This window comes from Alligator sinensis, unplaced genomic scaffold, assembly GCF_000455745.1.
Source record: "Alligator sinensis unplaced genomic scaffold, ASM45574v1 scaffold919_1, whole genome shotgun sequence".
Classification (NCBI taxonomy): Eukaryota; Metazoa; Chordata; order Crocodylia; family Alligatoridae; genus Alligator; species Alligator sinensis.
The window spans coordinates 1,943,701-1,958,096 of record NW_005842191.1 but is presented as its reverse complement, the minus strand read 5'-3'; the positions used below and the strand labels follow the sequence as shown (position 1 = coordinate 1,958,096).

Genomic DNA, 14,396 nt, shown 5'->3' with positions numbered 1-14,396 from the left:
TGGGGCTGAGGGTGGTGCTATGACCAGTGAAGGATCTTGCAGAGGCGCTTACCCAACATTTGGATACTGCAGGCAGGCAGGGGAGGGGGGAATGTGTGGGATTTTCAGACCAGTGTTAGATCCATTTCCTAAAATGGTTTTATACTATTCAGCCAGCCTCTCAGCTTCAACACCAGGCTGTCAGAGCTATGGAAGTTAGAAGACGAGGACCAGCTGGGGCCCATACCGCCTCTCAGTGCATGGTTGCTAGCACAGGGCCAGTGGAGTCATTACAAGGCTGGGGCTGAATTACACTTTGATTCTGAAAAGGATGCAAGTTGCTTATTGGTAGCTGGGTGTTTTGCAGCTTTGTCCAACAGCAGAATAAGCCTTTTTAATTAATGCTTCATTCAAAAAGAACATTTTTTGTTTGTTTTAAACCTGCTGCCTGATAAAATTATTCAGAGCTCTATCCTCAGGCCTCGGAGCAATGGCTTTGCACTGCAGTGTGCTACCCGAGCATGTTCCTTCCACCCAGGATATACCTGGTTCATTGCTGCTACCCAAGACCTCCCACCCTAGGGCAGCAAGTGCCTTCAGTTTAGGCCCAGGTCTCATGTACCTGCCTGCTGGTCCCTGGCCTAGCCCTCTCCATCTCATCTCTTCCTCCCATCAGCTATACTGCCCAAGCCCCTCTTGGCACCTCCCTGCCTGCTCCTATCCAGCACTCTCTTCCTAGCTAGGCTCTCATGTGTCCCCAGCAACCCTGTGCCTCCCCATGGGGTTCACAGGGGCTATCTTCAAAGACTCAGCACTCATCTAAGACAGGGGTGGGCAAAATGTAGCCCACTAGGCCATTCTATCCAGCCTGTGGGGCCCCTAAAAATTTTAGAAAATTAATATTAATCTGCCCTGGGCTGCCTGTCATGCAGCCCTCAATGGCTTTCCAAAACTCAGTAAGCAGCCCTCTGCCCAAAATAATTGCCCACCCCTAATCTAAGAGGACAGGGACAGTTCCAGGTGGGTAACTCATCCAGCAAAACACGTTTGCTGCAAGTTACTTAGTGCTCTCAGCTCTAAGGGTCATGGATATGGAAAATACAGGACCAGACCAGCCTGCCAGGGCCTGCGGGTAAGAACAGGAGCTCCCTGTTGTGCACCGTGGCCTAGGTGATCTTCAGGGAAACGGCATAGTTTCTCTTGGAGTACACAGCACTGAGCAGGGGGGAGGCTCATGATGCCCCAGGCACAGACATGCAGTTTGAAATTGTAACAGGTTCAAATGAATGCTCTTCCTGCACCCAGCTAGCTCATCCTAGCAGCTCCTGTAATGTGCAGAGACCAGCTTGTGCCACTCCCTCTCACTACTCTGCTTTGGAGGAAGGAAGCAGGTGGCAAGCCCTGTTTATACAGTGCCGTTGGATACACCACCTGCAGTCAGTGCTAGAATGATTGGCTTTCTAAATGGTTGCTAGTGCAGCGCATGCTTTTCCTAGCCTATCTTGCAAGGGCTGTGGATTAAGTAGAAGCTGTTTAGGAACAAGGACCTCCTCAATGGCTGGCATCTGCCTGCAACTGGAAACTGCTCTCTATCAGGTGAGGGCCTGGGGCATGCTTTGCTTCCCCCCCCTTTCCTTTTTTGGAGACTAGATTTTATAAGTGCATGTTTGGGGTAGGGGAAAATTTAGTTGGGAAGCTGGATGGGGCTGGGAATAAGAGAGTGTTGGTTAGGTAATGGGAGTAGGGTCTATTCTAGTGAAGGGTAGTTAGGGAGAACAGCTGTTACCCCCACGTTGCCTTTACTTTCTGCCTTCAATCTCATCTTATTTATGCAGGTATGGTAACATTTTCCCAAGGGCTAAGGCTTAAGGTCTAATTCTGTGCGCCCTGTTTGCTGTCTGCTAAACTTGAAGCAGGACTGGCAAAAACACTGAGTATTTACTTGCATTTCAAGTATCAGTACCCTTCTTCAGACAGCTGGAAACTAAGATGCCTAAAACTCATTGATACTTTCATGAACTCTGTCCTTAATTACCTTTTCCCTTCTGGATGATGATACATGTGCCACAAAGGTAAATTCCATAATATTTATGCAGCACTTGATTACTGCTGTGATGAACGCTAAAGAAAGGGCCCTGAGGAGTTTTTCTTTTTAGTGGGGAGTTTGGCTGGTGTACAAGAGAGCTATGTGTTGAATGAAAAAGAAATGGTGAACAGCTGTGTAATCCCCTGTGCATTGAATGTGGCAGAGGTCCCATGGGGGGAAAAAAAACCCAGCTACAATTATGTAATGAAAAACTGTATCATAATGCATACCCATAAGACTTAAAATTACATGGGCAATTTTAACATTGGCATTTCCTAACTTTCAAGCAATCGAGTCAGCAGTTTGCATAAAGTTCTTTTACTCTAGAGCTTGCGTACAGCCATGATTTTTCCTCTATACTCACTCTGCTTTGCTACAGTGTTTTAACTGGGGATGGAAGATTTATTTGCTGATATAACTTTCTTCTTAAGGATCTGGAGGAAATTTTGAGTTTGAAATGGGTTGGTTTGCTTTGCATGACTGCAAAGCACAAGGTCAAATTTAGCAAATACAGGTCTTGAGAGTTTCATCCACAATCTTTCTTGGAGAGTGCATGTGCATTTTTTTTTTTTTCCCCATACTGAGGCTTTGTTTATCTGGAAGACATTTAAATCTGTATGCCTCACATTTACTGCTGAGATGAAGCTAAATTAAGTTAGAGCTGGCTGTTTGTACACAGCACTGAGTGAGACAGTGTGGAAGATAAGAAATCTCCTTTCTTGCTTGCGAACAAAATGTACCTTTGCACTTCCATGACTCAACTCTGGAGTGGACTCTCTAGTTCTTTCATCTGAAATAAAGGAGTTGGTACAACTGGTTAATTCTCAGCCAGGCAAAATAAACCCCATATTTATCACAGTCACTGGGTCCCCTTCTCTTGCTAATCTTGTAAGATTGTTTGGCAAACCCCAGATACTATTGGTTTCCCCTGAGGCTTGGGGTTTGTGCATCTGGGTTGATCTCCATCAAACTTCACCCAGTTAGTCTTGCATTGATTGAGCCCAATGACTTGCATCTGGCTACAGCGTCTTTCATAACGGCATCCACTCTTGACCTGAAAATGGCAGGAGATCGGGAATTCCCCACTTCCCTTGGTATCTTATTTCAATTGTGAATCAGTTCCCTATAAAAATCTGTGTTATTTCAAGCCTCTCCAGTTGCATAACTTTTCTTTAAATTAGTCAAGGGATCAGAGAGCTTTCTTAGAATCCCTCTAGATGCCTGTCACCACTTCACCTGACCACGCTCCCTTTCCAAATATCTCTGACTAGCTTCTGCCCTGACTTACCATGTCGACTTAAAGGAAGCAGATGAAAACTGCTATTGTGGTTTACAGTCTGGGCTAACACCTGGGGCAGGAGCATCTTTTCTGTTCTGAAATATCAAATATCAGTCTGTGCTACTTGCACAAAAGCACAAAGTGAACTGTATGACAGGATCACAATGACAGGTTTGGGAATTCAGTGTAGGTGAACTCCCTGGGGCTAGCGCACAGCACCTGTAAAAGATCGTGCTTCTGAGGGTTAGAGAAATACATGGACTTGCTTAATCATACTTTGCTTTTGCCTATTCCTATTGTATCTCTTGATACTGCAACTTTCCCTGCTCAGAGAGGAGTTGGGTATGGGTGGACACCCTTATTTCAAGTACTCATAACAGAATAAGACCTTGATTGTAATAGATTTGCATAATACGATTGCCTCTTTTTTGGCTGTTTTATCCAGCAGCAGTGTTGGTAACTGCTAACTTGTGACCGGCACAGTCCAAAGTTAATGCTGCATGGTGAATGGAGGCAAACATACCTCTTAATGTTCCCAGACCTGGCTGTCTGCAGACTCAGTCAAAAATCACTTTACATTGTGTTCTTGTTTTAATCTGGGATGCTAGGGGGCAGCCCGGGGTGTAATCTCTGCGCTGCTCTTCTCTTTTTTTGCTAACTTGTGCATTGTGTTCTGTTTGCTCTCCTCAGGACACTGGTGTGAACTCATGCCCTTTCACACCTAGTTGGTATGTTAACACCCTTTCTTCTCCTCCCCCCCCCCCCCCCCCCCTTGCTCTTACCTTAAAGTCAAATTTTAAATAAGGGTCAATTGTATTGGCATGCTCCAAAAAGATGCACTGTCCAAAGTACAAGCTAGTTTCCAGTGAGTGCTTTAGTGTCCTGCCATCATGCATCCAGAATACTGGTACATTGGAGAGGCTTGATGGGGGGCTGGCACACCATGCGATCAGAGGCGAGGACTGGAGGTACCCCAGTCAGTGGGGGGAATCCTAGAAACGTTCACATGTTCTGTATGTTGGGAGCAAGCGGCATGTGTGCAATAGGCATGAGGAGTATAGTAGCTACAGCCTACTGCAGGAGTACGGGACAGAGCCATCCCTGTCAGAGGCAATGAATCCCTGGCCAGTAGACCCACTCACCCAGCCCATTCTCCAGTCTGTGATCTCACTGGCACCAGTTTGCACTGCCCTTCCATAACAGGTGCACTGTTCTTGCTCCTATTCTGGAGACTATGCCCCCTCTATCTGCCATCTGCTCCCAACTCTTTGGCTGTTGCCTCTGGCCAGGTGCTCTTGCCCCAACATAGCCTCCAGGTCCCCCTCTACCTGATCCAGGGATTATATCAGGGGCGGGCAATTATTTTGGGTGGAGGGTCACTTGTTGGGTTTTGGCAAGCCATTGAGGGCCACATGACAGGCAGCCAGGGTAGATAACTATTTAATTTTCTAAGCCCTGTGGGCCAGACAGAATGACCTGGTGGGCCACATCTGGCCCGCGGGCCACATTTTGCTCACCCCTGGATTATATGGTGCACCTGCTGGTTGGGTGATGATATGGCTGGCAGCACGTTTTAGTTACTAGATAATGCCTTTTCCCTCCAGCTGTACTAGTGGGGGGGTGTCTGGTATTACAATATTTTCCATCAGGGGTATTCATGATTGGCTGTGTTGGGGCACTGCTGCAGTTTGCCTGCTCTCCCAGTAAGAAGAGGCACTCTCCTGGAGCTGAATGACTTCATAAAAAAGGGGTGGGGGGAAAAGGTGCCTTTTCACAAAGGTAAAATTTTTGGCCCCTTCCCTGGAGGCAGCATCTCGGCAAGATGCGAGAGGGTCCCTAGGAGTTGCTGCTTCCAAACACCGAAGCGTAGCTTTGCGAGAGAAGGCCAAATGTCAACACACAACTACACAGGCACAACTGAAAACTTTTGTAACCATGGCAACTCTTCCGTTCCCACAAACCCCAACAGGAAACGTGTGAAACTTGCAAGGCCCATATCAGGGCAGGTTCTTGTTTTCTGGCTTGTCCGCGCCCCTCGTCTCCTGATTTGCCGGTTCAGAAGAGCGCTTTCTCTTTCTTTTGCCTCTGGATGAATCCCACCGGCTGATGAGTTGGTGTTTGGGCTCTGTGGTCACTCTTGTTGGGAGGTGCTGGGACCTTGACGATGGAGGACACACTACGCAGGTCTAAGAGCAGGCTCTCACGTCTGCTTGGCACATCCAAGGTATGGAAGCGTAGACCTCAGTGAGTTTGAAGGAGGAACTGACTATTATCATTGGGACTGAGAGTCCCAGCAGCTCAGTAAGGTCTGAAGCTACAAAGGGTGACTGTGCTGGGTGGTAGGCATCAGTTAGCCGTCGGTTAAGAGTCTGGGGGAGTCGCATCAGGTGGCAGATGTGTTGGCTTGAATGCAGAAGCTGCTGCAGTCCTAGATACCTTGCTTGTAGGCCTGTGACAAAAGGCTGTGGTGGCGCGGATTGTGTTTAAATCGGTGGAGAGGTGTTCAGTCAGTCGCCACCACTGCTTAAGAGACTGGCCCTGGGGTTTTTGGGGGGGTTGTTTTTTTTTTTTTTTCTTTTTGTTTTTGACTTTCCCCCCAGTGGTTTGAGTGGGTAGAGGAAGTAAACAGCATGTTGATAAGTCTAACAGACCCTGCCAAAGCAGGGCTCCTGCGAATGACAGGGAGCCAATAATACAGGGTCTGGAGCATCATGGACGAGCCGTGCTGAAATGAGTTTCACCTTGCATTTGCCTGTCTTGGGAGCAGAGATATGTGGTGCAGCTGCACATGTTTAGGAAGCCTTGGTGGAGACAGAATGACATCGGAGCTAGGGTAAAAGGCAGGAGACGGGCGACTGAGGCTGTCTTCCTGGCTGTGCCTGAGCTTGGATGTGTATCGTGTTTTTTGTCTCCCCCTCTTGGGTTTATAGCCTCTATGAGCCAAAGCCCGTCTCTTGCTTATTGTCTTGATAGCGCTTGCTACCATGGGCTCCTCATCTCAGTTGGGGCTGGTAGGTGCTACAGCAGCACAAACAGGAAGAAATGGGAGTGGAGGAAATGGGGCAAGAGAACTACTCCTGCAATCAGATCGGCACAGGTGGGCCCTTACTCCTTCCTGCTTGGAGCCTGATAACATCAGCTGGGCCTGCCGGGGGTCCGCAGTCTGCTTCCATGTCTCAGCTCACCTCTTTGGGACTGCAGAAAATCAGGCCAATAAAGGATGTGAATGTCCTCTGGGTGAGTTGGAGGCATGTGCTCTGTCACCATAAGGGAGCCAGATGTGGAATAGCTGAGGCACTCCCACACTGATAAGAGCCAGGTAGCTCGTGGTCAGCTGTTGTAGGTGCAAACTGTACCTGTTATGATTCCAATAACCCTTGGAATCACTAAGATGGAGAAAGACCAAAGGGCAAAAAAATGTATAGTCTTATCACTCATTTCCTTTGGTCATGTGATTGCTTCCAGTAAAGTGCTAGAACAGACTACCAATAAAGTCATTGAGGTAGTTATTGCTCTTGCTGAAAACACTTTGTAAACCACAACAGGCAAGTGGAGGGGGGGAGCCCTTGTCTTTTTCCTTGTTCCTGTTGTTGTTTCCCTTTTGGTGTCCTTGTGACAAGATATTTTAAAAAATTCAGAGATGGGTTGGATTCTGACCGGCCATGCCATGAGCGCTTCTGCTGCGGCCTCAAATTTGCCACCTCTGGGCTCTGAACCATGCACCTTAGCACCTACAGCAACCCACCCTCTGTTGTTAGGAGATTTCCAAATGTGTGCAATTTAAAAAAAAAAAGGCTCTTAAAAATTGGCATCCCAAACTCCTTCCTTGATTCACCCCAGTTCATTGTATGATCTTCATGTTAAATTAGATTGGACTGAAAAGCTGAGCTGGGGTGTCCACATTTAAGTACGCTAATAAGGGGCTTGATTGAGTTCTAGGTTTTGTCTTTGCAAAACAATTTTAGATTAGTTTTAAGTTCATGTGAGGAGGGAGTAGGGGGGTGGCTTTCTTTCTTTTTTAAACAGTTTGCTAACATTAGTACAGACCTCAAGGAGGTACATCTAGGTGTCCCACATCTCATTTGAGTGTCTGAACACCCTTCAGTTTTTAATCCCTTGTCAGAGTAGGGCAGTGCTCTGATCCCCATGTCCCAATGAGAAGTGAGGCATAGAAGGACTAAGCGATTTGCTCAGCATCACGTAAGAGGTCTGCAGTAGAGCGGGGAATTACTTGGGTTGCCCACGTCCCTGGATTATGCCTAAACACCCAAGACATCCTTCCCTTTCCCTTTTGTGGGAATGACTGTGGCCCAGGTATTGGTTCCCCAGTGCCCTACCATGCTGATGGTCCAGAAATTATGCAAGAGGCAAAGACTTCTTAGGGTGATGCTTTGCATAGTTGGTACAATTAAATAATGCCCCAAGAAATCCTTGCCTACCACGCTGATACAGCCTTATTATGCTACTATTTTTATAGGCCCTTAGACACTATTTTTATATCCCTGTAACTTCATGTTGAATGTTGCAGCCTCTTGGTGAATTTTATCTAAGCTCTTTCCTTACAAGGAGTCTTGTAAGGTAATTGTTTTCTTCCCATATATGTACAAAGTATGCTGTCTGCAAAAACAGCGACTAGTTAAAGGCGGGGAGGGGGGCATTTAGCCAATGAGAAGTGAAGGTTATGGGGCCAGAATGTTGATTGCTTAGCTGGTACCAATAACTTTGTCACTTTTACTCATTACAAACCCCCAGTGTGTCCAGGGACCTCGAGGCCAGTCTAAAATCCATCAGGCTGCAATGGTCCCACTAGAGCAAGGATTACCAGAGTGCAGCAGTCTGATGCCCTGGGGAATCAAGAGATGGTGTCATGGAGCCTGCCACACTGGCTGGCATGACTGTTGTGGGTCTTGGGGATGGTGGGGGGGAAGGAGCAGGGGAGGAGCTGGCTGCTTGGGGTGGGCAGTCAGAGGGGGTCAGCAGTGTAGTAGTGTTAATGAAGGACTAAAGAGAGTGAGTGGCTGCTGTAAGATGGGCACTCAACTAGAAAAGACAAAGGAGAAGAAAGCCCCGCATGTAGTAGTTGAACAGGAGATGAATATGAGCAGCCAGCTTGATCCTAGGATGTACTCGGTGATGTCTTTCCAGTGCAGATAAGAACACGTTAATGCCATTGTACAAGAAATTGGTGCAACCTCCTCTGTCCAGTTCTGATCACTCATGTATAGGAAAGGTAAATTCAGGCAGGAACAGGTATAGAGCGAGACTCTTGGGTCCCTAGGCAAATGGAAAGCCTGCTGTATGAGAGGAGACTAGGAGACCTGGGCTGGTTGAGCTTGGGAAACCCAAGGCAAGGAGGGGATGCAATTGTTCCTTATAAATACATCAAGGGGGGCTAATCACCTGAGAAGGTAGAAGGGCTGTTTAAGTGAAAGAACCATGTTGGCACAAGATTCAGGTGGGAAATGAGAAACTGGTTTCTGACCAAATTTCTTCTCTTCCATGCTAATTGTGTGCGGACAGTCAGCTCTAATTGAAGTCAGCTTCACCTGTAGTGGTGAAGGAATCGAGATTTAATTTCTTCAAGATAATGCTCTGCAAGGGGCTGGTATGCATGTCGGAGTGAGGTTCTGAACAGCATTCCTATTGGAGTAGCAGGGGTGCAAAATGCCTAACTACTGAAATGGCATGTGATCAGCTGGTGAAAGACTGATGTAGTACCTGCTAAAGCAGGGGATTTAGCACTGTGGCTCTTACAGGTCCTTTTCTGGCCTCCTTATGCCCAGCAGTGCTGGGGTTGGTCCAAAGGGGCTGGCAAGAAGCCCAGTTGGGGCAATTGAGCCTGCCCTTGGGGTGATGTGTTAGAAGTTCTTGTGAAGCTGAAGCCTAACCAGGAGAGGGGAGTCTAGGGTTAGGAGGCAATGTTGCCCAAAATGTAATTTCATTATGAAGTCCCAGTAATTGGAGGGGGTGTTTGTCTGTTTTGTTTTTTAACTGGCAGTCCATGATTTTTTGAGGCCTGACTTACGATGTTGGAACAGTTGGGGCTGATGCCACTGGTAGGGAATCTGGTCTGAGGACTGTTTTGCATCCCATGGTGACCAGACCCCCGTCATATCCTCACTGGTGGCAGGTATTACCTGACACGGGTCTTATTTCCAGAACCCTTTGCCCCTTTGGCCATCCTCAGCACTGGGGCGGGCAGCCTGTTTTTGATACTAGGGGGATATTCTTTGATATTGCTCTCCTACCACCATGAATTCCTTGCCTGCAGTCCAAAGCTGCAACCCCCTGGGTGGAGAGCAGATCTAATGTTCTTGGCTGGCTAAACTGAATACGGTTTCCATCTCCCTCAGGTCCGTAAGGAGGAGAAAGAGAAGATCTCTGCCCCAGTGTATGTGAATATACAGGAACTGCAGCAGGAAGCAGAAGCAGCTGCTGCCTCCACTCCACCTAAGCAGCACTTGAGCAGCAGCCTTGCAGACTGGGAAACCCACACAGACACGGACAGTGGACAATTATTCTATTACAACCCGGTGACTGGCGAGACCACGTGGGACTCCCCATTTGAGAACCTAGAAGATGGAGTGAGTCCTGCTACCTCTCCCTCGCCCTCTCTCACCAACAGCCTTATGTTGGCTGAATGGTGCCAGCACATGGATGAAGCCAGCGGACAGGTTTTTTTCTATAATTCAGTAACAGGTGAAACATCGTGGGAACGCCCCCAAGCTGGAGACGAACCCAGCTCCCAGGAGATGTATCCTGCAATTGCACAGTATTCGCCCATGGACCAGCGGGTGAGCAGCTGGTCAGGACCTGGGAGTGGGGATATTGGCTGGGTGCATTGGGCACTCTTAGCCAGAGGCTGTCGGTAATGGGGCACAGTAGAGATCAGCTGGGGAGGAGGGGCATGTGGGGCAGGTTTTAAGAGGTAGGAACTTTGGGATGCCTCTTGGGTGTGTGTTGGCAGGGGGGGATGCAGCAGGAACAGAGAGGATCCTTGGAGGTGACTTGGAGTTACCAGGAGGATGATATCTCTGCTTTGGAGAGCTCCCAGCAGAAAGATATCCAGGCACTGGGGAACCTGTGCACCACAGTACTGTGTTTTTCCTTTTGAGATGGGATAGGGATTCAGGAGTGGGGGGATGGCAGCTATGGGAAGGAGAGGTGTGCAGAGCTGACCTCTGTTGTGTTTTCAGCCGCCAACTCCAGAAACAGACTATCCAGACCTGTCTCCTGATGAGGCAGAGGGGTACCCTGAGGAAGACTACTCCCCGGTGGGGTCTTATGAGCATGGTGCCTGCCATTACTTTCCAACGCCGAGGCACTCTGAGGACCTGAGCTCACCTCCAGGCTGGCATGGCCAGAACAATCCCGAGGGACAGTCATTCTATCCAGGCACTTATGCCTTGGACACGGTACGTAGTACTGCCACAGCGCAAGAGCAGTGACTGCCTGCCCTCAGAGTTGGTTGGGAAGGGTGAGGCTAGAGTCATTAGAGAGGGAACAAGGGCTGGGTGAGACAGCATAGTTTGAAGGTGGGAGGATAGGGAGCCTGACTAGTGTTGGGGGAGGTGTCTAAGGAAGACGTCAGCAAGTTGGAAGTGGAATGGTGGGCAACTCTGAACAGCCAGGGCAAAGGAAAGGGAGCAGTGGTGGTGCTTGAGAGAAATGGAGGATGGGAGCACAGGCTGGGTATGCTTCAGTGAAGAGGTGGAGGAGGGCACACAGAGCCTCTTGAAGGGAAGAATAATTAGGCTTAGCTACCCTGTGCGAGATGCCTTCAGCTGTTTCTGAAGAAGACCCAGGGATTGTAGGTAGGCCAAAGTCCTGCAAAGGGCATTCATGTGCCTTGAACAAGGAGCTTTTTCCAGAGATCTTTGCAATGAAAGGAAAGGGCTGCCAAGGGAGATCCAGGGCTGGGCATTGATAATTAGCAAGAGAAGCGAGAGCATTGAGCTCAGGCCGGAAGGTGTAGCTGAGGATGGAGATGGATGGCATGCCAGAGGTGAATGCAGTGACCCTGAGGAATGATGAGTGTGGTGATAGTGGGGGGGTACTAATGCAGACTGGGCATTAACAGGAGAGAGGTGCTCATCAAAAGACAAATGTCATAGGTGTGGGGCAGTAGCACTGGTTCTGGGCAAGGCTGAGGGTCTGTTGGCTTATGTTCCAGGCTGGCACTATGGACATGGGTGACTGGTGCCTCCTGAGTAAGGGGGGGCACTTGCCCCTCCAGCAGCCAGTCAGTGACCAGTGGTGGGGGCCCTGTGGCCAATCATGGCGACATGGAAGTGCCAGCACGACTCGCTGGGGGAACCCCTGCAACCGGTTGGCGCGATCAGCTGCACAGGGATTGCTTCTCCTGGTGCCTGCACTCCCTGGCCGGCACTCTCAGCGGGGGCGCCGGCACTCTCACTTGCCCTCCCCATCACCTAAGCAGGAAATGATGCTGTCAAGGGGTGCCCCTGCGCACGCCCTATACCTCACCACTGACTGTGGAGCCCTGATCTTAGGATGGGCCCATACAATACATATAAATAACACCACAGAAATGTCTTCCTAAAGGAGTGGGGCAAGGCTGGAGGCAGCAGTGGCAAAGGGTCCACTTCAGGGAGGAAGGGTGAGGTGCTGAGGAAGGGGATGGCAGGCAGCCAGACAGGCCTGTCACAAGCTGGGGGACGTGTTGCCTACCTCTTCCCCAGTGCAATCAATGGGAGATTAAGATGAATAGACCAGATGCTGGGGATGCTTAAAAGGTGACTGGCCTAGGAGGGTAGAAATTGAATTCTCCCACTTTGGCAGGGCAGAGTGAGAAACAAGGAGCCCAGGCATGGCAGAGGATGTATGATTATAATGGAGCCTGACTTCATGATGGAGCAGCAGGGGTGACCTGGAACTGGCAAGTGGGCCCAGAGTGTAAACACTCTGATAAGGGCAGGTTGGGTGGTACTGGGTAAGGCCCTATGTTTGGGAGTGGTGACACCAAAAGGGACTTTTTTGACTATCTGGTCTGGCCTACTGCATAGCGCAGGGCAGGGGCCTTCACTCGGTGACTTCTGCCTCAAGCTCAGAACCTCTGAGTGAGAGCCATTGTAAGAGCGCTTGGAAGCCCCATCCCCATCATCCTGGATGGACACAGCACAGGCAAAACCTGAAGCCTATGGCCTACTCTGGTGCCTGCCCAGCACAAGACTCGTATCAGTGCAGAGCAGCAGGTCTTTGTTGGGAGGGAGTGGGTTGCACCCATGTCCCTAGCTCTGTGCAAACATACCTGGAGGGACAGGATCTAAGGGTGGAAATGGACATTACAGGACAGGAGGAACTGATCTAGCAGGGCTCCTGCTGGCCAGAAACAGCAACCCTTGGGATGATTAAATCTGGGAAGGGGCCATGGTGGAGGTATGCACCCCCCTTGAGCACTTTTTCATTGTGCTAGCATGGGACTTGCTCATTAGAGTTATGTCAAGCACCTTTAAAGCAAAAGCAGCAAATGCTGCTTTACCTGCTGTGTGTCTAACCTGGGGTTCCCCACAGCTGCAGGGATTCTTATTGACACCAAACTGATCTCTAAGAGCTGAAATGTGGCCTAGCTGAGAGTATTAGTATTGCTGCCCTGACCTTGGCTCCGGCTGTGACCTTAGCATCCAGCAATTCTAACTAATACTATGTGCCGGTGGGCACAACCAGCCAGGTGCCACACTATCCGTCACTGGCCAGAGGTCAGGGCAGAAGTCTGGATGTGGCCGGCAGATAACCTAATGTGGCTTGTCCACCAGGTTCAATCAGGAAGTCTTTCACAGATGGCAGGAGAGATGTGAGGAGGGAGGGTGGATGGGAAGCTTTCAGGAAAATGGGAGGCAGTGTGGGCCAATAGTCAGATTTGGTTTGGCTTCCAGCTCCATCACTGATCAGCTGAGTATCTAAAGGCCAATTGCAGTCTCTTTCTGAGGAGCTTCTGTTCTCTTCCAGCCCCTTTTGCTTAGCCTAGGCTTGCTGGGGACATAGTGGTCCCTGCTGTGAAGGCTGCTTATGCACTGCTAAGCTGCAAGAGCAGGGGACTCTGTGCTGGCTGCAAAACCTGCTGGAGGGGCTGAGCAGGTCCTTGGATAGCTAACCTGCACTGAGCTGTGGGTTGCCGCAGCTGTACTGCTAGCAGAAGCCAAATCATCTTGTTTAATGCTATTTTGGGTTCACCGACATGAGCTGCTATCACTTTGAGAACATGTGTGTCCGTTACGTTTGTGTGCAGTTCCCAACATGATGGGGCTTTGGCATTGCTTGGGGCCTCTAAGCACTGTAATATTGCTAGTGATAAGGAATGTCAGCAACCAGTCTGCATCCCTTCTCAGGTCTCTGTCCCAGGCCATCACCGGACAGCAAGCAGTGGGTCCAATCAAGACAGCCCTTTTGCTGGCTGCTACAACATCATTCCAGCACTTCTTGTACAGAAAGAGGAGAAGGTGAGTGTGTTTTGTGCTGCAAACATGCAGGAAAAGGATCTTTAAAAGGGAGCCTGCCAGGGGTTCTCATTCTTGTTGATATTTATTTGCCCAGAATAGTTATGGATGGGTGGTCTGGAGTGATCACGCTGGGTTGTGTATGCATTATCATTTGTGTGGTGTGGTGGGCTGAGACGTAGGATGGAGATCCCCTTAAGCCTTATCAATCTGATGACCTATTGATGGCTCCGAGAGGATGCTGGTTTTTTGGTGAGCTTACGATGGTCAGAAACCCTGTGTCCAGGTGTTTTCTTCTAGTTCTGTCAGCAGGTTTGATGACAATTCTAACTTTTTACACCATTTGCCAGCAAAGGCTAGGGATACTTCCATGGTCCCTATATGCACCTCTGCAGACAAATGCAAGGCAGTTGTTCTAGTTTCCAGGGCTCTCCCATTCGAGGGGTGCAGTAGAACGGAACTACAATCCCTCCTGGTAACCACAGGGACATGTACAAAGTTTCCTGGGTCCTGATCTTGGCAGAGTGATCTAAGCCTGAGCTGACATTCAAGAAAGGGAGTGTTCTAGGTCAGGAACACCAGTATGATTTAGTTT

General features: G+C 49.2%; 1 protein-coding gene across 1 annotated transcript in view; it reads left to right on the top strand.

The window, feature by feature from the left end:
* Nucleotides 1–14,396, top strand: part of LOC102369999 (rho GTPase-activating protein 27) — a 62,200-nt gene that overhangs the window by 16,714 nt on the left and 31,090 nt on the right. The window contains exons 2-4 of the mRNA XM_025207339.1: nucleotides 9,698–10,138; nucleotides 10,541–10,759; nucleotides 13,694–13,804. Coding sequence (XP_025063124.1) covers nucleotides 9,698–10,138; nucleotides 10,541–10,759; nucleotides 13,694–13,804 — 771 coding nt within the window. The remainder of the gene's footprint in view (nucleotides 1–9,697; nucleotides 10,139–10,540; nucleotides 10,760–13,693; nucleotides 13,805–14,396) is intronic.